At 56.4% G+C, this 21118-nt stretch overlaps 2 protein-coding genes across 5 annotated transcripts in view; both read right to left on the bottom strand.

Moving 5' to 3' along the window:
* Positions 1-11319, bottom strand: part of RNF213 (ring finger protein 213) — a 46988-nt gene extending 35669 nt beyond the window's left edge. The window contains exons 1-14 of the mRNA XM_065647721.1: positions 11211-11319; positions 10332-10627; positions 8557-9216; positions 7713-7891; positions 7208-7366; positions 6731-6924; positions 6213-6502; positions 4811-5079; positions 3625-3813; positions 2893-3091; positions 2187-2242; positions 1777-1930; positions 1162-1314; positions 440-538 (exon numbers count right to left, since the gene is read on the bottom strand). Of these exons, the coding sequence (XP_065503793.1) occupies positions 440-538; positions 1162-1314; positions 1777-1930; positions 2187-2242; positions 2893-3091; positions 3625-3813; positions 4811-5079; positions 6213-6502; positions 6731-6924; positions 7208-7366; positions 7713-7891; positions 8557-9216; positions 10332-10627; positions 11211-11319 (3006 nt within the window). The remainder of the gene's footprint in view (positions 1-439; positions 539-1161; positions 1315-1776; positions 1931-2186; positions 2243-2892; positions 3092-3624; positions 3814-4810; positions 5080-6212; positions 6503-6730; positions 6925-7207; positions 7367-7712; positions 7892-8556; positions 9217-10331; positions 10628-11210) is intronic.
* Positions 11320-13639: 2320 nt separating this feature from the next.
* Positions 13640-21098, bottom strand: SLC26A11 (solute carrier family 26 member 11). 4 transcript variants are annotated; one of them, XM_065647559.1, is made up of 16 exons: positions 20853-21098; positions 20353-20545; positions 20074-20159; positions 19298-19377; positions 18772-18914; positions 18315-18490; positions 18088-18160; positions 17611-17661; positions 17231-17291; positions 16571-16626; positions 16337-16477; positions 16082-16209; positions 15615-15714; positions 15171-15307; positions 14790-14862; positions 13640-14581 (listed from the first exon to the last, which is right to left on the bottom strand). In XM_065647559.1, the coding sequence occupies exons 1-16, from the start codon at positions 21039-21041 to the stop codon at positions 14487-14489; spliced, it is 1782 nt and encodes a 593-aa protein (XP_065503631.1). In that variant the 5' UTR covers positions 21042-21098; the 3' UTR covers positions 13640-14486. The 4 variants fall into 4 exon arrangements, with proteins under 4 accessions (XP_065503631.1, XP_065503628.1, XP_065503629.1 ...); XM_065647558.1 differs by having other exon boundaries at positions 14529-14581; positions 14687-14862; XM_065647556.1 differs by having other exon boundaries at positions 14490-14862.
* Between the last annotated feature and the right edge of the window lie 20 nt (positions 21099-21118).

Raw genomic sequence — 21118 nt, 5'->3', positions numbered from 1 at the left:
GCTTAAAGAATTTTGCAACTGATGTGGAAAGGAGATGAGGAGACACACAAGTTCAGTTTAGAAGGGACCTACACAGTGTGTGCGTTTGGGAGCCTGGACAACACAAAGTCTGCACAACAAATCAAAACAGACAAGCGCCAGCTCCGCTGCTCTACATCCCTGTGTGCTTACTTTCCACCCACTGTTCGTAAAAACGATAGGGGTGGTAACTGCTCAAAACGCGCAGTTTGCTTTAAAGCACCAGGACATCGGTCACTGCAGAGCAGCGCCGCAGGAACACAGCACCGTACAGCGTCACGTCCAGTCTTGGAACCTCCACAACATGGTTTATCACAGCAATGGCAATTTTCATGACCAGAGCCAGTGCTTTCACGTGCCCATTCAGGCTCTAGAACAGCAGAAGAGCGTCTGCTCTGAGCTTGGCCTGTGGTCCCCCCACCTCCTGAATTCTCCTCGCCAGATCCGCCAGCAGGGTCGTCTTCCAGTTCTTCGTGAACTGTTCATCTGGAAAGCTGATCTTCATGAGTTCGTCCCAGGCCTGCAGGGGAGAAGCAAACAAATCCAAAACACTCCAAGTGCTGAGATTTAATATTTGAATACGGAAATTAAAAGAGCTATGCGGACGAGAGGCCCCACAGCACTCAGACAGTCCTGCACTCCTCTCAGATGTTTCTATCCAGAAGGAAGAGCAGCCCCAGAGCTGCGAAAGGCAGCTCTTAAACCCAAACGCTATCAGAATGTCCCAGTTGCTAAAGGAGAGCTGTGGATGAACCATTTCCCCCTCGATGCTGCAGCCTGTCCCAGGAGGGCTGGAGCAGAGCCAGGCTGTGAGGACGGCCCGAGGGACAGACGGCCAGCAGGACACACAGCTCCAGCTGAACACTAACGGGGCAGCTCCTCATCCCAGCAACGCCTCTTGGAACAGCCAAGAAAAAGGAGAAATAAAGCAAGCTGAGCAGCACCAAATCAAGCCCTTTGCTTTTCAGCCCAATAGTGTTTATGACAAAGCAGCTTCTCAGCTTGGAGCCTGGACGGCCTGTCCCATCCCAGCCTCAGCAGCCCCGGCAGCTACAGCTCCCAGCACAGAGCCGTCAGACTCAATACTATACAGTCAAGATATGGCAAAACACTTTTTATTCATATTATTAGAAGGTGACAAACCTGAGGTTCACAAAAAAAAGAGAAAGCCACATGATCCAAGTATTCTTTCAATAACTTCTGGTTTAAAGCATTTCTGAACCAGGTTCGAACGTCTCTCAGAGCCTCAGCAAATATTTCTACCACTGGAACTTCTTGCACAGCATCACTTGGAACCTGCTGCACACACAGGAAAAGAAAAAAAAGACACAAAGACACACACCACAGTTCAAGCAGGAGAGCAACATACAACTGATTTAAATCAATATTTCTAAAAGGGAAGGCCTAAATGCACCCAAAGCACAAACACACCCCGCAGAGATCCACCACTGCTTGAATAAAGGACAGAGGGCAGCTGGGAAACGCAACGCTTACGAACAGCCTGTGCTTAACAACACTTATTCCAGGAAGTCAGAACCCATGATGGCCAGTGTAGGCATCTGACCTTTTATTTTCAATAAGAAAAATCAAAATCAGTCCATGATTTCACAACTTTTCGAAAGTGCCACGATCTCAATTTAGAGTACTAAGTTTTCCAAATCGAGAATAGATATGATCTCAAACCAGCCTGTTGTACCATTTTTGTAATACTTCTAGATATGTTGCTCATAGCAGCCTGTGAATTCCCCCGGTACTCACGGCCGTGGGCTGCAGCTCAGCAACCTTTGCAACCAGCGTGGCAGAAGCGGCAGGAACGGCGAACGCCCTCACGCTCTTCACAGCCCTGCAGGCCCTCCGGTGCAGCTGGAGGCAGCAGGTCAAGCAGGACGGCCAGGAGCGAGCGGCCAGATCTCTGAGGGACAGGGACAGAGAGCAAGAATTGATCTCCCAAAAGAAAAATCCCCACCAAATTCAACACAGTGCAGCAATCAACCATCCCTCCCTCAGATGGCTTTAAAAAAGTGTGGCTATCTGACAGAGGGATAGAAATTCAGGATTCTTTTATTCATACGGATTTCCATGCACGGAGCGAAGCTGCAGCGTAACCCCAGCCCAGGCAGGGTGTCACTACAAAGGATGATGCTCTCACAAAAGTGCACTGCAGTTACCTGGCCTGGTTCTCATCCAAGGTGCACAGCAGTGTCTTTAGAAGATCCTCCACTGCCTACGAACGAAAAACCAGTAATATTAAACTGTGGAAGGAATTTTACAGACTGCTTTCTCATTAGTTGAGAGAATGCTGTGAAAGACAAAATTCACTATTCTTCCATGCCTTCTCCAATGCTTTTATAAATAATCATCAAATTGCAAAAAATTATGTACTGGATACAGGGTCAACATATAGGTGGCTATCATTTGTACAAACAAAACCTGCATTCTTACCATCTAGGGATTTAAAGTTTATTATTATTAGTTGCAGTGTCTGGTTCCTGCTGTGCTGACACAAACAAGTGTTTTCACAACAGGCAGGAAAATGTCTCAAACCAGCAGCCCCTCGCCCAAACCCCCAGGAGCTGCGCAAAAAACCCCACGCAGCCTTCTGAGGGTCTTGGGATTAAAATAGTTGCCATCAATGACTAAGAGCAAACCCAGACAAGCAGACCCTTCTCTCATCAACGCCAATAACATTTTTACTACAGTTTCCCCCTCTCATCTCCTCTTCGGAGTCTCCTACTTCAGAGCAACTCTTCTTACTTTTAGCTTAATGTTCAGCTCTTTGTGCTCTGACCTGCTGTCAACCCGCCTCCCTTCAGCGCCAGGCACGACACAGCCCAGCTCCAGCCTTCAGCTGGGGAAGGCTGCCAGAACACAAACCTTAGCACCGTCCTGCGAAAGGTCAACGCTCTCCAATCGGTAAAAAACACCTTGAAGAGTAACTAAGAAGTCACTGGAGAACTCTCTTATGAATTCAGGCAGGCTCTTCAGGGGCAGCACACAGATCCAGGACTTGACCAGAGTCCTATCGAATTCCATCAAGTACTTCTTTTCTTTCATGAGTTGCAGGAGGGTCCCCCTGGAGAGAAGACAACACAAAGTCTTCAAGTTTTCAAGGGACAAAAGGCCTAGAGCTTGTTCAGCCCACCGAGGACTCTCATTCTCACTCCTGTGCTTTTTTCATTTACAGCTGCAGATCAGTAGAAGGCCCAAGACCCAGCGATCACAGCAGCAGAGTCAAACTACTGAGCAGAAGCACCCAAGGAAAATAAACTCCAGGTCTTGCTCAGATTCTGCACAACGCACATCATGAGCTGCTTTAACTCACGTCAGGCATGACCAACCATGCAAGCTGCTCCATGGCTTGCAGAATTAAGGATTGTGTCTGAAAGGTAATAGCCTGCACAGCTTTGTGATGCACCGTAGCCTCTGAGCAACCAGTATGGTCTGTGTTCATATATCCCAAATATGCACCACCAACATGCTGTGTTTCTTATTTTTAAAAAGAAGAGAGTTAGGGGGAGGAAATAAATTGAAAAAAGAGATAAACGCGACCACCACCAACTACAATGTCAAGGCACTTGCTATAAGTAGTAATTCTGGGAAACCCACGGATCGTGCCACTTCCTTGTTTCAGCAAACGGAAGCCCTTCCAGCCCGGCCCAGGTATCTTCTTCCACGGGGAAGCGGTCGTGCTGCGAAGGAGCAGCGAAGCAATGCAGGAGAGGAATCACCCACAGCCACCGCTCTACCTGGTCATCGATGCATTTCTGGCACAAGTTCATCAGCTGAACCTTCAAACTAAAAGACAGACCCAAACACACACAATAAAAGCATTGCTTTTCAGAGGCTACATCTCCACCTTGCTATGTACCTCCAAACAACTTCTGGTAACTATTTTAGCTCAATCTTGCCTTCATTGAAGAATATAATATGGTAAAAGTTTAAGACTCAAAGCTGTAACCTTCCCTGAACCTCTCCGCACAAACCCTACTAGTACAGCACTAAGAAGTGTCAATACTTGATCTACAGCTTCCAGGTGAGCCCCGGGAGCTCAGCCAGGGACTGGGTGACAATGCACAGAGCCAGGCGCCCCGGGGACAACTCCCGGCCTCCCTGCTTGGGTGAAGTGCTACGAAGGTCTCCAAAGGGAAATGTAATAGCTGCAGCTGCGCGGGTGAAGAACTAGACAAAGTGCCGGATACGCAGTTAGATAACAGTTTAATATGCAGGTACTCTGAGGAAAAAAAAAAGTGTAATGATGCACATCAGAGTAGAAAAAAGGAATCCAAATGTGGCTTTTTAATTTAAAGAAGTAAACAGGTGATGATCCCAATCACTGGAGTTTGTAAGTGTGAACAGCAAACAGGTAAGAAGCTAGAAACTGCTTGATGGAAAAGGATAACAAATAAGATTTTTATATATAAAGAAAAAACAATAGTTTTAACTAAATCTACTGCTCGGGCAACAGTGACAAGTCACAATAAGGAAAGTCCTGTTTGGACAAAAGTACAGCATCGTTCACATCAAGAGAGGTACGTGACTGTCAGAGGCCCCGGTGAGGCTGTGCAGCCTCCATCCCTCAGTTTATCAGGACTGAACTGCAACCTTGCCTGGACTTCAGCTCTGCTTTGAGCAGAAGGTTGGAACGGACACCCCCAAAGATCCCTTCGCATCGGATTTTTTCCTGATTCTGACACCCAAGAGCTGAATCCCCTATGCTGTACCACAGGCTGCTGCGCTTGCAGCAAAACCAGCCCAGTTAGTCACCTCGTAAGCACTCCAGTACCATACGTACCAAGTAAATGCTGCAAAAGCCTCTTTGATATGACGAATTTCATCCAATATGGTTTGTTGTGACACCTTATCCAAGCACAAGAGGCCACACAGGTCAGCCAGATCGTTTTTACATGCTGGCAGATTGATCTCATGAAATACTGTGAGAATGGTGAGCCCTAGGGCTAGTTTACTTTTTATTATTGTGCTCTCCTGCGATGCTTTTGTACCTTCCCGTGCAAGGAAAGGAGCCGTTATTTTCCTCATGTAGTTTAGCAGCAAATCATTGACCTGGGATAACAAACAGACAACACAAACCAACCACAGCATTAGTGCCCCAAGAAGTCTTTTTCTTCTGAAGCCCTTTTCTTCTGCCAGCTGCAGCAAGGACACTCGGCAGCCCCGAACACCCCACAGCACCACCGGGATCTAAATACACGTGGCACTGACCACCAGCAGCACATCAGCCGTGGTGTCCCGGCACCCGTGACTGTTTGGGGCCCCTCCCTGTGTCACCAGACCCCACCACAGAGCCGGGGAGCACCGAGGGACCGGGGCAGACCTTGGGAAGGGATCAGTGAGCGGAGCAGTCGCACAGCCAGCACTGCCCGAGGTCACCATCGCACGCCGCGGCCGTGCCCCAAAACCAGCCTCCAGCTTCCCAGGGACTCAGTGAAGGGAGAGAGATTTCTGTCCTCACCCGCAGCCCCAAAAGCTACTCTGAACCCCCGACCAGGGGGTCCCCAGGACTGTGGCGCTCGGCAATACCAAAACCACCCTTTGGAAAACCAGCCGTGACACGGAACTCCGGTGGGCTCTGCCGAGCTGGGCGGCTATGCCATCTTGTGGCCTCTCCCACCAGGAGCAGGGAGGCTGCGGAGTTAGAAACGAGCAGCCCTGACACCAGTCCGAAGCCCCAAAAAAGAATGTGAAATCTCTGCCATATCTCATAATGATGGCAGGTAAGAAATTCAGGACTCCAGAAGCCCCACCTGCGTCACTGCTTAGCACTGGGCCAGGAGGAGCTCAGGTTTGAGTCCAAGATGAGTGCAGAGAAGTTGGTGACACAGTGACTGGCAGCAAAACTAAAGGGCCAGGATTAGGAAATTAATATCCAAATACAGCATCTTAAAGGTCTTTTCCAACCAAAACAACTCCATGATTCTGAGTAAGAAGTCCCCACATCACCGCTCTGCTGCTGCCCGACGTGGGACGTTCAGAACCGCACGTCATTGCAAAGCTGCGACTGAGCTTCGCCAGGCAGGCGGCGCCCGTCACCCCAAAACCATCCCCACTGGCTCTGTCACATCCACACTTTTGCACTGGAAAAGCAAAATTATCCCAACAAGGTCAACAGCAAAATGAAAGTCTGTGTTTAGTAACTGAATGTCTCTTCTCTAGTATCTGTAAAAAGCAAACATTACCTGCTGTATGCCAAAGTTTAACTCTTCCCATCGCACTGCATAGCCATCATGTACCACTTGTTCAATCGTAACAACATGAAACTGTCTCAGCTGGAAGACAAAGTTTCTCAGGTTGTTGGGGCTCCAGGTTCCAAGAATGCTGAAGATATTTTCTATCATAATATTTGCAGCTATTGTCTTCCCTTTCACGATGTTTTTGGTTTCATCATGAAGAAATATGTTCAAAAAGCTCTTAAACTTTCCAAGTTTAGGCGGCTTTGCACACACAATATCATCATATTGATGCCATTCTAGAAAAAACACAGAAGAGAACACAGGAAAACAATCATTTGAGAAACAGACACATTTGCACGTGCCTTCCTTCTTACAGCCATCGACAGAAACACCCCCACTGCCCACTGAGCTTCCACCTTCAGATGGTGCTGACTAATAATGATGCCAGTCCACGTGAGGCTGGAGACCTCCCACCAAAAACCCACCGATCCTCCCAATACACGGACCCAGGCAGAAAAACTCACCTCTGCTGTTGAGCAAGTTGCCTCTTATAAATAAGCAGCGATTCACATATTTATTTGATACTGGACGCTTGTAAATAAATTCATAATCCCCTTGATCACAGGAAACCCAATATTTGTAAGGAATGACTTTTCCGATATTTTCTTTTGCAAGAGTTACAGCGCCTTCAATGAGGTATCCATGTTCTTCTAGATGCCTAAGAAACACATAACACGGCAAAGGACATGTCAGCTGACCTATATACTTATATATCCACACAGCACTCCATTTTTAATAGGTATGCTGATTACTCTTTCACAGTGAAAATTTTAGAATCGTTACCTCCACTACCACTAGAATTGGTACCTCCACTACCCTTTGTAGCAATTCCCAGCTCTGGACATACAGCTACAGCCTCATTTACCAACTGAAGTACCACACTGCACCCTGCTCTCCAGGGCCAAAACACCCCGGGGCTCCATGTGACTCGGGGTACGTACTTGGTGCAGTTCAGCTCACAAACGTTGTCCTTCCAGTCTGCATAGTGAGAAATGCCTCCGGCCTTGATGAACACTTTGTGGGTCTCGGGGTTTAGTTTGAAATCTTTGGACAATATTGCATGGAAATATACGGTAACATCATCACTTCGGTTCACAGGACTACGAGAAAGAATTAGAAGAAAAATGAAAATAATTCCAATTTTTACCCTTTTTTTTTTTTTTTCCACTCATTAAAAAAAACCAAATAAGATTTGAGCCACTTGTTTGCTGGGCGCAATACCCATGAGCTCTGTCAGCAGTTCCCTCAAACTGATGCTGCACAGCAGGCCTAGCGTAAAGCTTAGTGCAAAACAGAAAAACGGGTTCCTAAGGGCAGCACAAACCGCTCTGGCCACGTGCAGCTGGGGCGCTGGTCAATGCCCTGCCTCAGTCTGGAGTCCTCTAGTCCTCCTGACACCAAATCCTGCATGTCAGGAATGCTGGGGAGCAGCAGGGCTCTTCTCACCTTTCTTTAGCCTTATCCACAGGTTTCTGGTTCTTTTGCTGCTTTTTGTCCTTGCCACTGTCTGTTACAGCTGAAGCATCGTTCTTGCTAGCAGCCTCAGACCCCTTGGTCTGACTTGCCTTCTCAGTTGTTGTGTGCACTTTCTCACCTTGGGTCTTCTTTTTCTCCTTTGTGTCATTCTGCGATAGGATGACAAACAATGTTCAATTAAACAGGAGAGCCTGAAGTACAACATCCACAGAAATACCCAACATCTCTTCAGATGAGGGCTGATACCCAGACAGCTTCAAGCTTCTGGAAATCCTAATCTCTCCTGAGAGAAGCTACTGGTTGAGGAAACTAGTGGATGGATTGCAAGAGGGATCCAGCCCACACGCATTGGCAAGAGGTCAGGTCAATAAGCCACAGGTCCCCGGAGGATGCAGCATAAAGAAAATGAAAGATAATCTACAGCAATTTACAGCTTAACAAGGCCTGTCCATGAGTGGAGCACAGACACCCACAAAACACAAAGATCTCCTCACCAGAGATGATCCAGAGCTCAGAGAGCACAGCTGGAACAGCTGGCTGGAGAACAGACCCAGCCACAGCTCCTAGGGTGCCCGAGCACTCAGGGAGCTGCGCTGGAACTGACCCACAGGAGAGCAAAACTTCACAGTGTTCCCTGCTTTCCCCTCATATCCCCAGCAAAACTCAAAAGAAACACTTCACAGTGTCCCCTGCCTTCCCCTCATATCCCCAGCCCTGTGGGCTCCAGCTTTACTGGCGGCGCAAAAGAATCCCAGTTACAAAGGGAAACTTTGCCCAGCTCAACCGAATCCTCAGCGTTCACTCGCTCACTTACCTTGGAAGGGGAAGACATCACTTTCTGGGTGGCATCGTCTTCACCCTCCTCAGTCTGCGAGCCTTTGTCTGCGGGTGGACTCTTCGCGTCTGGACTTGGATGCTCAGCAGAAGCAGCTGCGGGTTTGCTCGGCGGTGCTCCCGTACCCGGGGACGGCCCAGGAGCAGCTTTCGCTCTGTCCCCCGCCGAGGCCGGTTTCTTGCCGCTGCCCGAGGCCTGGGACCCCGGCCTGGAGTCTGGAAGCTGGGCAGCGCCAGGGCCACCGCTGCGTCCTTCCACGGTCCTCCTGGCCCTTTCTCCACACTCCGGGGCGCTCCCACCCCCCACCTTCTCCTTTGCAGCCGCAGACTTGGGGGACGGGGCAGCCGCGCTGCTCCTGGGGGGGGTCACACCTGCGGTGCTGTCGCTGCCCTCTGCAGCCGCTTCTGCACTGCCAGCTTCCTTTGCCAAGTGACCCAACGCCCCGTCCCCTCCACTGCCACCAGCAAGTACAGCAGCACCCGCTTCGGCTGCTTCACTGCCCGGCGTTTGGATTTCTTGTGGAATAACACATGGATCAGGTAATTCTGCAGTTTGAGCTAGCGCTGCGCTCAGAGGAGGCAGAGAGTCCTGCTCCTGGGAGCTGGAAGGACCCTTCTTTGCTTTATTCCTCTTCCTTTTCTATGAAAAAAAAAAAAAAGAGACAACACAATGTCTGTTTATTAATTGCTGAAGATAAATTTTTTGTCATCTTGTCCATTGCAGCTACTACCAGCATCCTCCTCCTACACTGGGTTACTGGAGAATGATCAGGAAGAGAAGGGACAAGACCAGTGGCCATCTTCTGTAGCAGGTGAAATGCAAGTACCTCTGGAGAATTCTGTATTTTTAATATTCAATACTTTCCCTGCAGGAGCACAGCGCAGTGCCAAGCATGATGCTCGCTAACAGGAGCAGACCCATTACTCAAGTGAACTCTGTGTTGTTTCCCTCACCACAAAGGCACTGTTAGGGGAGCTGTACCGCTCGGCACATCAGCTCTCCACATATGCAAAACATAACATAAGGAAATCATCATGGTTTAACCCCAGCCAGCAACTAAGCACCACACAGCCACTCGTTCACTCCCCCCGCAGCAGGATGGGGGAAGAAAAAAAAGTGAGAAAACCAATGGGTTAAAATAAGAACAGATTAAGAATTGAAAAAAATAATAAAAACAATAATGTAATTAAAACATAACAACATGTAATAATGTTATGAGAAGGTAAATAACAAAGAGATAAAAAGACAAGTGATGCAAATGAGAACAACTGCTCACCACCAACCAACTGAAGGCCAGCTGGTCCCCAAGCAGCGCCCGCCCCACCAAGCACCCCCAGTTCAATTGCTGGGCACGACAGCACGTGGGCTGGGTACCCCTTTGGTCACAGCTGTCCCTGCTGTGCCCCCTCCCAGCTGCTCCTGCAGCCCCACTCACTAGCAGGGGGGCGAGGAGCAGAAAAGGCCTCGAGTCTGTGTGAGCACTGCTCACCAATAACAAAAACATCTCTGCGTTATCAACACTGCTTCCAGCACACATCCAAAACAACGGCCCACACCGGCTACTATGAAGAAAAATAACACTGTCCCAGCCAAACCTGCACACAAATCGCTCTAGTTTGCCCAGGAACACAGGCAGCAGCACCCACACGCCGGCCAACAGGATTCATGGTGATGCAGCCCAGCCTCGTTGCTTTACAAACGAGAGCGCGATGAGTTCCAAGCTACTCCTGCTCCTCAGCACCAAAGAGCCTTACCCTCTTCTGCGCCTTCTCCGAAGAATCTCCAGCTGCACATGGAGCCGCGGTCTCTGAGACACCACTTGGAGCTGCCTCACCCTCCACCAGCGATCCTCCCTCCTCCTCCCGGGTTTCGGCAGAAGCAGGTTCACCTGCGGTGCATCCAGGTGGGACCTCGCAGGTACTGAGCAGAGCATTTGCTTCCTCCATCAGCAATCCTCCCTCCTCCTCCGTTTCAGGGCTGGAAGGAGGCCCAGCAGCACCTTCTCCCCCAACATCTCCTCCAGGCTCTGGGGTGGGCTTCACCTCTCTTCCTGCAGTGGAGGAAAGGTTCACTGTTAAGCTACAGAGTCAGGACAGTAAACGGGTCTCAGCTGGTGGTGGGCAAGCAGGTGAGCAAGAGGACCAAAAGTATCAATTGGACACACAGGTTTAGGAATTTTTTCCCCCTATAACAGCATTAATTGTGTACTTGATTCTGTTACTGTCCATGGAGGCAGAATCAGTGTATTGTCAAACAAACTCAGAGAGTGAATTCTACACCTAACAATAAGCTGAAGATAAGAAATTCTGGTTCAAGAGAGACTAGTCTTTGCAGTACAGCATTCCATAAAAATGGCACCAGTTCACTGGCAAAACAGAAACTAGCTCAGCACTGGAGATTTGAGCGTGGAGAATGTGTGTGGGAGGTGCCAGCGATGGACTCGCTTCTCCCTCCATCCCGCATCGGTCAGTGCAAAGGGAGGAAAACTCCATCTCTGGTCAGCAACGCACAGGGAGTTTGAGATGAGAGCAGCACAGACGGACCTGCCGGAGCGGAGCAGCCCAGAGCACACAAGCACTGGGCGAACACAAGAACCAGCCCCGCGCGGCGTCCCCAGCTCACCCGTCTCCTACCTGCCAGCTCATCCCCGGGGCCGGTGGCAGGACCCAGCTGGGCCCCGCACTTGCTGCAAGAACCGGGAGACTCATCCCCAGAAACACAGTGGCACACGTGGCACTTCATGTTTCCCAGCCGCAAACCCTGCGGTCAGCTTTTCGGAACCACAGAGGGAGAGAAAAGGGTGGGGCAGAAAGAGAAATACAAGCGTTAACGTGAACTCATGAACCTGCCTCACAAAACCTCCCTCCCGGCTCTGGTTTTATTTTCAGGACACAACGTGATGCTCCAGGTCCTCGGCCTGGAGCCAATAGCCACAGGACGGAGGGAAGCCACAAACCGCTTCAAAAAAATAAACAAATAAAAACGGCGGCTTCGCTCTGCGCAGAAGCCTTTTAAAATTAAACACATTTGGGAACGCACCGCACCCGGCGGGGCACAGCGGGGGGCCCGGGCCATAACCCCGCCGCACGGCGGGCTCGGGCAGGCCCTGCTCCCCGCGGTCTGCGGGGCGCTGCTCCCGCCGCTCGGCCGGAGCAGGAGCCCCGCTCCCCGGAGCAGGAGCCCCGCTCTCCGGGGCCGCGACCCCGCTCCCCGGGGCAGCGCCGGGCGGACCCCGCGGCCCCGGCCCTCACCTGCCCCGCCCTGGGCGGGGCTGACCCTTGGGCGGAGCCTATATGTAAATGAAGTCCCGCTCACTGCCCGCTGATTGGCGGCAACTCCCCCCCTTCCGGGTAAATATGCAAATGAGACGGCTGGATGGGCCAATAGTGTTGCGAGGGGCGGAGAAATGCAAATGACGCCCGTTAGCTGAGCGCCGACGGCAGGGGGCGCGGCTGCCGGTGGCTCCCAGCCCGCGAGGGGGGGCCGGGGCACCGGGGAGCTGGGGGGGCCTGGGGGGCCCCGGTATGGCCGGGGTGGAGGACCGGGATGACCAAGGGGTAGGAGTGTCCCGGGTGCACGAGGAGGAGAGAGGAAGGGAGTGCCCGGGGTCGGCCGGGTGCACCGAGGGATCGGGGCGCACCGGGAGGGTCCGGGCGCACCGGGAAGCTGCAGCGGAGCCCGCAGCGCGCCGCCTCCCCCGGGCCCGGCGGGCTGAGCCCCCCCGCGCCACCCGCACCGGAGCCGCCCGCAGGCGCAGGCCTGGTGCCGCTGCCCCGTCCCGCCACCCACCGGCCCCCGCAACGCGACTCACCGGGGGGCGCGCCGGGGACCGGCACCTGCAGCCCGCGCCGCCGCCGCCCGCCCGGAGAAGTTTCGCTTTTCCGCCGAGCCGCCAAGTTTCGTTTCTGGGATGTCACCGCCGCCGCCCCCCGGCCGGCCCGGCCAATCCCGCTGCCCGGGGCCGGGGGGGCGGGCCTGGGGCTCAGCCCCTGCGCTCCCCCCGAGCCCAGAGCTCCAGCAAAACCCCTCGTTTGGTGTTCCTGGCGGGCGGGGCTGGAGACGTATCAACCCTCCCCTGGCTGTGGGAAATGTCCCTGGGGCCACAACCGATCGCATCGTGGTCCCCTCTGGTCTCTGAGCTGCTGCGACAGAAGCGGCAGCAGGTGGCGGTGAACGGGCTGCTCAGGGCGCTGCGGGGGTCCGGGGGCTCACCCTCTGTTCGGGGGCTCACCCCCTGTCCGATGGACACATCCCCGGGCAGCGCGGGGGTGCAGGATGGGCCCTGCCAGCAGCGGTGGGAGGACAAGTGTGTTGGAAGAAAATATATCGGGTTGGATCCAACAGCCTAAAGTTGGGGACACAGATGTCATCCCCTCCCCAACTGGAACTGGTCTGGAGATGGGCTCCAAGCAGACCCCATCCTCACTAGCCACAAACACGGGGCGGAGCACGCGCTATTTACACACGACCAGCCCTTTTCACCCCTGTACCCCACTCTTCTCCCACTTCTGCTGCTGCCAGCGTCCCGAGCAGGGGTTACCTGGACCTGCTGCCTCGCAGAGCTCCTCTCCGGGCGCACGGAGCTGCTCTCCCAGCACAACCTGAGCAGCGCGGGGCTGCAGCCGGCTGCCGCACGATGGGAAGAGAAACGGGGTGAATCCGCTCTGTCCCTGCGCTGCTCACTCCTTGTCCAGGCAGAGAGGGTACAAGTACCCTTGCAGTTCTACAAATGCTTCTCTGCTGCTGGTGCGGCACAGAACTCGCTGCCCTGCGCTGCTCCGCTGCAGAAACAAACGCTCCTCCAGCAGCAGGACCTGGCGGCCCTGGCACTTCTGTGGCTCCCGTGCACCTCTGCTGCCCTCACAAAGCCCTTGGCAGGAGGAGCTGTGCTGGAGCCGCCTTTGGGCTGAGCCTGGTTTCACTTTCTTTTCTTTGGTTTCCTCAGCAGCGCGCAGGAATTAGAGATGAATTTTGCCTTCCCACTCAAAATGAAAAAGCTTTCCCTGAAGGAAGGCAGAGATCACACTGACTCATTTGCAATCACTGCTTTATTAAACCCTCCTGGCCGGGCTGTCAGCCAAGGGCAGTTCAGGAAAACTGCTTTCTCCTGAACCCTGCCCCCCCGCGACAGCTCTATTGCTTTTCCACCCATTTCACAGCGAGGCACAGGCTGGTGTCAGGGTGCCCATCCTCTTGGGGGCCTGGCAGGAGTCAGGCGAGGGGCTGCACCCACGGGGGGCAGCATGTGGCAGAAAACCCCACAAATCAAGAGGGATCGATAAGGAGTGAAATCAGTGGTGTTCACCTCCCAGCAGCCCGACGCAGAGAGCTGCAGGTTGCCCTTGGGCTGGGAGGGGAATGCTGGAAACTCACTGTGACAAGAGCGTGCTCTGTGTCACAGCTCAGTGTGTCCCAGAATAAGAAAACTCTCCAGAATTAAAATATCTGATTTAAAAAAGACAGCACCTTCAAGGCTGGGGATGGCCTGGAGGAGGGAAGCCTTTTTCCTGACGACCATGTTAGGGAAGGGTTTTGCCCCACCAAGCCCTTCCACGGCCTGCCCGTCGCTGGCCGCAGCGGCGATGAGGTGCGAGAGCTCCGGCGGGGCTGGGGAGCCGCGGTGGGCCCAGCCGGAGCCCTGGTCCAGTCTCTGCCGCTCCGTCCCCTCGTGCTGCCCGCACACGAGGTTGGGCTGGCGCTGTTCTGCCCTCCCCTGGGACATGGGGACGTCCCAGCCCCGACGGGCAGCCCAGCAGCCGCCCAGGAGGCAGGACAGGGGCAAGTGGCTCCAGTGAAGGGTGTTGGTCGGATGTCACCGAGGTGTCACAGCCGCCGTACAGCCCCGGTGCAATCGGAGGAGAAGCCGGCGAGGTGATGCATCCCCGAGGAGACCCCGGGCGGCTCCTCCCTCACTGGATGAGCCCCGCGGGCAGCAGCGAGCTCTCGTGGGTGCTGGTGAAGGGGGCTGCCCCACCGCCCCCCGGCTCCGCTGCCCCACACTGCTCTGAGCCAGGGGAGGGGAGAAGCACGAGGGTTAAACCAAAGCTCACTATGAATCCCCAAGGCCGGGGTGAGCCCTGCTCTGCAGAGGGACTCCTGCTCGCCTTACCAGGAGCCAGGACCCTGCAGCCCCCACCCTGCACTTCGAGGCTGACAAAGCTCAGACACGGGGCTCATCTTCCAGAGCAGCCTGGGGTGGCCCAGAGCCTCACCTGCCTCCTCCCGGCTGGGGAAATGCTGGAACCCTTCTAGGTCTGCAGACAGCAGGACTTGGAGAACAGGGTCCTGAGGGCAGAGAAACCAGGGCTGGGGGATCCTGCTGCTGGCCCCTTCCCCTCCATCCAAGGCTGTGACCCCCCCAGCCAGCGAGGGCAGGGGATGCAGCCCTTCCCACTGCCCCACGTCCTGCAGCTGGACTCAGATGCTGCAGCCTCCACCTCTCAGAGATGAAGGTGCCACCAGAGCAGAAGCAGCAGCATCCTCGCGGCAGGCGCCAGCGCAGGGCGAGCAGCGGGGCTGAGCCTCCCCCAGGAGCGGAGCTGGCGCCCGGCGGCAGGACCCACACGGTGCCACCGAGGCCGTGTCCCACGAACCTGCAGGCTGCAGAAGGCCAGCGAGAGCCCGTGCTTGCGCAGCTCCTGCAGCAGCTCTGCCAGCCCCACCACCACCGTGTAATCGATGCTGCTGATGTGGCAACAGTCCAGGATGACGGAGCGTGGTGGAGATGCTGCTGGAAGAAGAGCACATGGTCATATCCCTGACGAGCCCAGAAATGACCAGCCCAGGGGACACAGCCCTTGGGGCCAGAGCCGTGGCTGGAAGGGGTGAGGCAGCGTCGGGACAGCAGCAGCGGCCAGGGCTGTCCCCGCTGCAGCAGCTGTGCTGGCCCTGCTTGTACCCGCAGCTGCCAGGCCTGGCCAGCACTGGCCACCCGCCAGCAGGGATCCAGGTGGGCACGAGGGTACAGCTGGGTCCCCACAGACATCTGAGCCTACGCTACGGGAAACCGAGGCTTGAGAACACTTCTGTAACAGTACCTGCCAGGGCACGGCTGCAGATGATGTCCCGGAGGCGCTCGATGGCTGGGAAGTGCAGGCTGCTCCCCGGCTGCACCAGGAGCACGTCCCCCTCCAGCACCTGCGCAAGACCCAGAGGAGGAAGATGAGTCACGGGGAGCTTGGGGCTGTAACCTGCCCTAGCTGGGGACAACTGCCCGTGTGACAAAGCAAAGCACCGTGCTGCTGGTGGGGGACACGCGGGAGCCCCCATCCCTCAGGGAGGGTCCCCTCCTGCACACACCCCACGCATCAGCCAGGGCAGGGACAGCGATGCTCTCAGCTCCTGGGACACTCCATGTGCCGATGGCAGGTTGGGGACATGGAATAGGGTGTGAGCAGGTCAGAAGCATCATGCACCGCAACGCCCCGCAGTCCTTGGGGAGCCTCTCCCAGCTCCCTGGTGACCCCAGCTGTCCCGTGCATCCCAGGCAAGGTGTGAAGCCCACCTGCACTGGCGGCCTGGCAATGGTGTAGAGCAGGAGAATCCCCGAGACCAGCACCCCGGCCACGATGCCGTACTGGACCTCCCAGAAGCAGAGCAGGAACGTCACACAGAGGGGCACAAGGTCCAGCCCTGCAAGAGAGATGACTGAGGCTCGGCCGCACCTTGTCCTCGTCCCACAGGGCCCCAAGAACATGGTGCTCTGCGGGCAGAGCTGCGCTGCGTCGGGGGATCGGCCGCCCCCAGCTCGTGCCCTCACTCTTAACCCGCCAGAGCGTCCTGAAGATCCCAGCGTCAAACATGGGCACCACGGCCGAGATGATGACGGCGGCCAGCGCCGCTTTGGGGATGTAGTAGAAGAGCGAGGTGAGGTACGCCAGCGAGAGCAGCACCAGGGCGCCTGCGGAGACGGGGCTGCCTGAGCCACGGCCCCCGCGCCCCCAGTGCCCAGGGAGCGCGTGCTGGCGCCTGCAGAGCGGGGTGGGGGCTCTACCTGTGACGAGCCCTCCCGCAGGGGTGCAGACACCTGATTGCGCATTCACTGCTGTCCTGAAATGCAATGGTTTGGGCTGGGATAGCTAATTTTCTTCCTAGTTGCCAGTATAGTGCTGTGTGTTTGATTAACTATGAGAAGAATGCTGATAACACAGGGATGTTTCGGTTGTGGCCAAACAATGTTTATACCAAGTCAAGGACTTTTCAGGAGAAGGCTGGCAGTGCACAAGAAGCTGTGAGGGGGCAGAGCCAGGACAGCTGACCCAGCTGGCCAAGGGGATATTCGATATCACATGGTGTCATGCTCAATATATGTTTTTGGGGAAAAAGAAGGAAGGGTGGGATGTTTGGAGTGACAGCCTTTGTCTTCCCAAGTAACCATTACATGGGGCAGAGCCCATCTTTTCTGGGGGTGGCTGAACACCTGCCTGCCCATGGGAAGCAGTGAATGAATCCCTTGTTTTGCTTTGCTTGCGTGTGCAGCTTTTGCTTCACCTATTAAACTGTCTTTATCTCAACCCACAAGTTTTCTCACTTTTACTCTACTGATTCTCTGCCCCATCCCACTGGGAGGGAGTGAGCTAGTGGCTTTGTGGCGCTTAGTTGCCAGCTGGGGTTAAACCACAACACTGAGGCTCTGCTCCCCGCCACTACCCACCGGCCAAAGCTGCCCGTGATGGGATACGACGAGACGAAGGAGCCCAGGACGTTGGCGAAGCCTGCAGTGGGGAAAGAAAGGGGCCAGGGATGCAGCAGCTATGGGAGGCACTGACGGGGCTGTGAGATGGGTCTGTGCCCCTGTCGTCACCTCCTCCATCCCCGGGCTGGCACCTGGGGCTGGATCGGAGCCCGTCCAGCCATGTGCGCTGGGCTCAGGCTGCTCGGGAAATTGCTAAACTGTGAGAAAGGCTGGGGAGCAGCATACAAGAGGAGAAAGGCCAGACTTCAGGAAGAGGCAGCACTGCTCGGATGGGCACCTCTGGTAGCCCAGGGGCTCAGGCTGAACCCCGCCCCGTCCTGCCCCAAGCGGCCTCTTACCCAGCGCCAGCAGCTCCTGGCTGGGGTCAATCTTGTAATCATTCTGTGAGGCTGAAAGGAGACGAGTGGCATCACCAGAGCATCCCGCGGGCACGACCGGCCACGTGCACAGAGCAGGGCCAGCAGTGCCTGGGACAGCCAGGGGACGCCACCCCGGCACCCCCTACCCCAGCACCCCCATCTCAGCACCTCCCAACCCAGCACCCTCCACGCAGCCCGAGACAACACTCAGCCCCTGTGCAAACTCCAGCTGTGCACAATGCAGGACCCCCAGTCAGGGGGGGCAGCTGCCCGGCCAGGGGAGGGGTCGGCAGCCCCCTGGGACCCCTCCTGCCAGCCCAGACCATGAACCAGGCTCAGCACGGGCAGCCCAGTCCCTCCCACTGTCCCCGTGGGAACAGCAACGTCCCCAGCACCCAGAACCCCCACAGGGACCCCTTCTGAGCACGCAGGTGTGGGATCCCGGCGCAGCCATACCAAAAGCCTTGGCAATCGCGACGGTCTCCAGCAGGCCCATGAGTGGGACCACGGCCAGCCCGGCCCCCATGTCCTGGGAGGGAAGGACACGGTGAGCGGTGCCACCGAGGGACGAGGGTGGCCCCATGGCAGAACCTCGTTCCGCTGTGCCAGGAGCCAGCGAACGCAGGAGTAAGGAGCCGGCAGCCCGCGGGGAGCCCAGCGCTGCCAGGCAGCCCGGCACCCACCTCCACCATGCTCCCGAAGGGGATGGTGCCGTTGGGCGCAGCCATGGAGAAGCGCGGCAGCTGGAAGGCGGGGAGGCCCTGGGGGATGCTGCCGGTGAGCAGGAACGGCTGGGAGCCCATCACCTGGAAGGAGTAAGCCACCAGGCCAGCAAACAGGACCACGAGGGCGTTGCGTGCTGCAGCAGAGAGAACAACTGTGAAAACCTGTCCAGAGCCCAGGGCAGCGGGAGGGACGGCAGGAGGTGGGTACCCAGGCTGCTGAGGTCTTCCAGGCCTTAGGAAGGGACATGCCCAGCAGCAAGACCATCCTTGGGACCTGGTCCTTCCCGACCCACCTCCAGGTCTCAGCTCCTGCCAACCTGGGCTTTACCCGTTCTGGGCTGTCTCTTCCTTGCCCAGAAGAGACGAGTCCCCAGGACGGATGGCCGCAGGAGAGGGCAGGGGGTGGCCAACGCACCCGTGGTGCAGGTCCAGACGATCAGGTAGCTGACCCTGGCAGCCAGCGGCTCCGCACGGGCAGCGCGGGGCAGGCGGCTCTTCATCGCCTGGAGCCCTGCCAGCGCGGCCAGGCAGGCCAGCCCCAGGACGGCGTCCCCAGCCCTGCAACACGCACATCAGTGCCAGTGCAAACACGTGACGGGGCACAGGGAGAGCTACTGCAAAGCCCACAGGAGGAAGAGTGTGTGCCCGGGCGCGTGCCGCGGCTCTGCAGGGAGATGCATCGCTGGCAGGGATGCTGCCAGCGCCTCCGCACCACCCAGAAAACACATCACCTCCCCGGGGGCAGCACAGCGTGATCCCTCATCTTCAAATTTCCGGCTCAAATGGAAACAGCTCAGACCAAGCACTTGCTTTATAGCGCTGGGCAGGGACTGAGAAATTGGTCCAAGGTGTGGCCAAAGACATGGGGAGCGAAGCAGCAGAGCCCCAGCCCCTGTAGTGGCAGGAGGCTGAAGCAGGGCAGGCACAGGGACGGTGCTGACCTGGTCTCCCCGATCCTCCGCAGTGTCTCATACACCTGCAGGAAAAACTGCCGAGGGATCCCCTGCAGCCCCAGGATGTTCTGTGCGGGAACACAAAGCCTGGTGAAGCCCAGCACAACCCAAGCTGCCGGGTCGGTGTCGGTGCTGCTGCTGGGAGAGCTCCCACCCTGAGTCCCGCACACGCGGCTGCACGGCTCCCGGGGGGAGGTTGGTTTGGGGCCCCAGCCCGGCCTGTGCAGCCCTGCCACCCCCTGCACCACGCCGGGAGCAGCAGCACGGCCCAGAGCCTTCGCAGCAGTGCCCGCCGTGACCGCAGCCATGAGCCAACACTGGCCCGCTGGCTCCTCGCGCAGCCTGACACCATCTCCCCGAGTCTCTGATTTTGGTTAACCACAAAGGAAGCGTTGCAGCCCCAGAAGAGTCAGAGAACCTCAGGCTCCCGAGAGACCAGCCAGGGACCAGTGGAGCTGCAAACCCACTGTGTTCAAGAGTCACCCAGCACCTCTCGCAAGTCACCAAATCAAATGTTCTGATTTTACTGGTGTCCCAAGTGCCACCAGCTGGTCACAGGTAGAGGGTGCATTCAGCTTGGTCTGCTCAGGGCAGAGCACTCAGGGACCCACCAGAACCGCTGGCAGGACCTGTGCCCCCTCTGCAGCTCTTTCCTCTGGCTCCGAGCACATTGCCCAGCCCAGTGCTAAATATCGCAGGCCCACAGTGCAGCCGGCTGCAGGACAGAGCAGGTGAGGCATCCAGAGCAAACCAGCAGACCCTACCTTGACCTGGTTGAAGCTAATGGTGATGGAAGCAGCTGACGTAAACCCTTTAATGACTGGGCAGGAAATGAAGTCCAGAAGGAAACCTGCACAGGACAGGTGGCAGTAAGCATGCTGCTGGTCCCCATGGGGAGCACAGCCTGTTCACATACACAGAGCTGTCACAAGTGTTAGCAGGACAACCCCAATGTCTCAAAGAGCACAGAGGAAGGGGGCAACAAGTACAGTATGTACAGTGAGATCCTAAAAATGCAACCATGCATGGCAAGAGCATCTCACCGAGGTGCAGGAGCCCCATGGCCAGCTGGATGCAGCCGGAGAGGAAGGCGAGCAGGATGGCATAGACAGGCTCGTGGAATGCATAAGAGGAGACAAGCAGCGACATGATGGCCGTGGGACCCAGTGTCACGTCCTTGGCAGTGCCCAGGATGCAGTAGACAAAGCAGCCCATGAAGGAAGAATAGAGGCCGTACTGCACAGGAACAAAAGGAGCACTGGCACAACGCTGGGAGCTGGGAAAGGCCGGACAGCCCCAGGATGTGGAGGGCTGGGCTGCTCTCAGGTCCTTCCAGAGCCCGCAGCCAGCCCTTAGCAAACACACAGCGTCTGCGGCTTCCTGCCCCGCAAAATGGGCGATCCGGGAAATGGGTGACATGGAAAATGGGTGAGCGCACAGGACCAGCCCTCGGCCGCCGGCCATCCAGCCCTGCCTGCCCTGCCCACCGCGCCGGCCAGGGAGCGGGGACCCGCTCCCCGCGGGGCAGGGCAGTGCCACCCACCTGCGGAGGCAGCCCGGCCAGCTCGGCGTACGCCAGCGCCTGCGGCACCACGGTGAGTCCCACGCTCAGACCGGCCATCAGGTCCAGCTGCAGCCAGGCCGGCGAGTAGCGCGGCAGCCAGCGCAGCACGGGCAGCGCCGGCCGCACCGCCGGGCACGGGCAGCCCCGCCGGGGAGCCGGCGCCGCCATGGCCGGGCGGCCGCCCCAGCCCGCTGCCTCCCGCCGGCCCCGGCCCCGCCGCTGTCCCGAACACGCCGCGGGGGCCG

This window comes from Caloenas nicobarica, chromosome 18 (assembly GCF_036013445.1).
Source record: "Caloenas nicobarica isolate bCalNic1 chromosome 18, bCalNic1.hap1, whole genome shotgun sequence".
NCBI lineage: Eukaryota > Metazoa > Chordata > Aves > Columbiformes > Columbidae > Caloenas > Caloenas nicobarica.
This window is presented reverse-complemented; position numbering and strand designations above follow the sequence as displayed.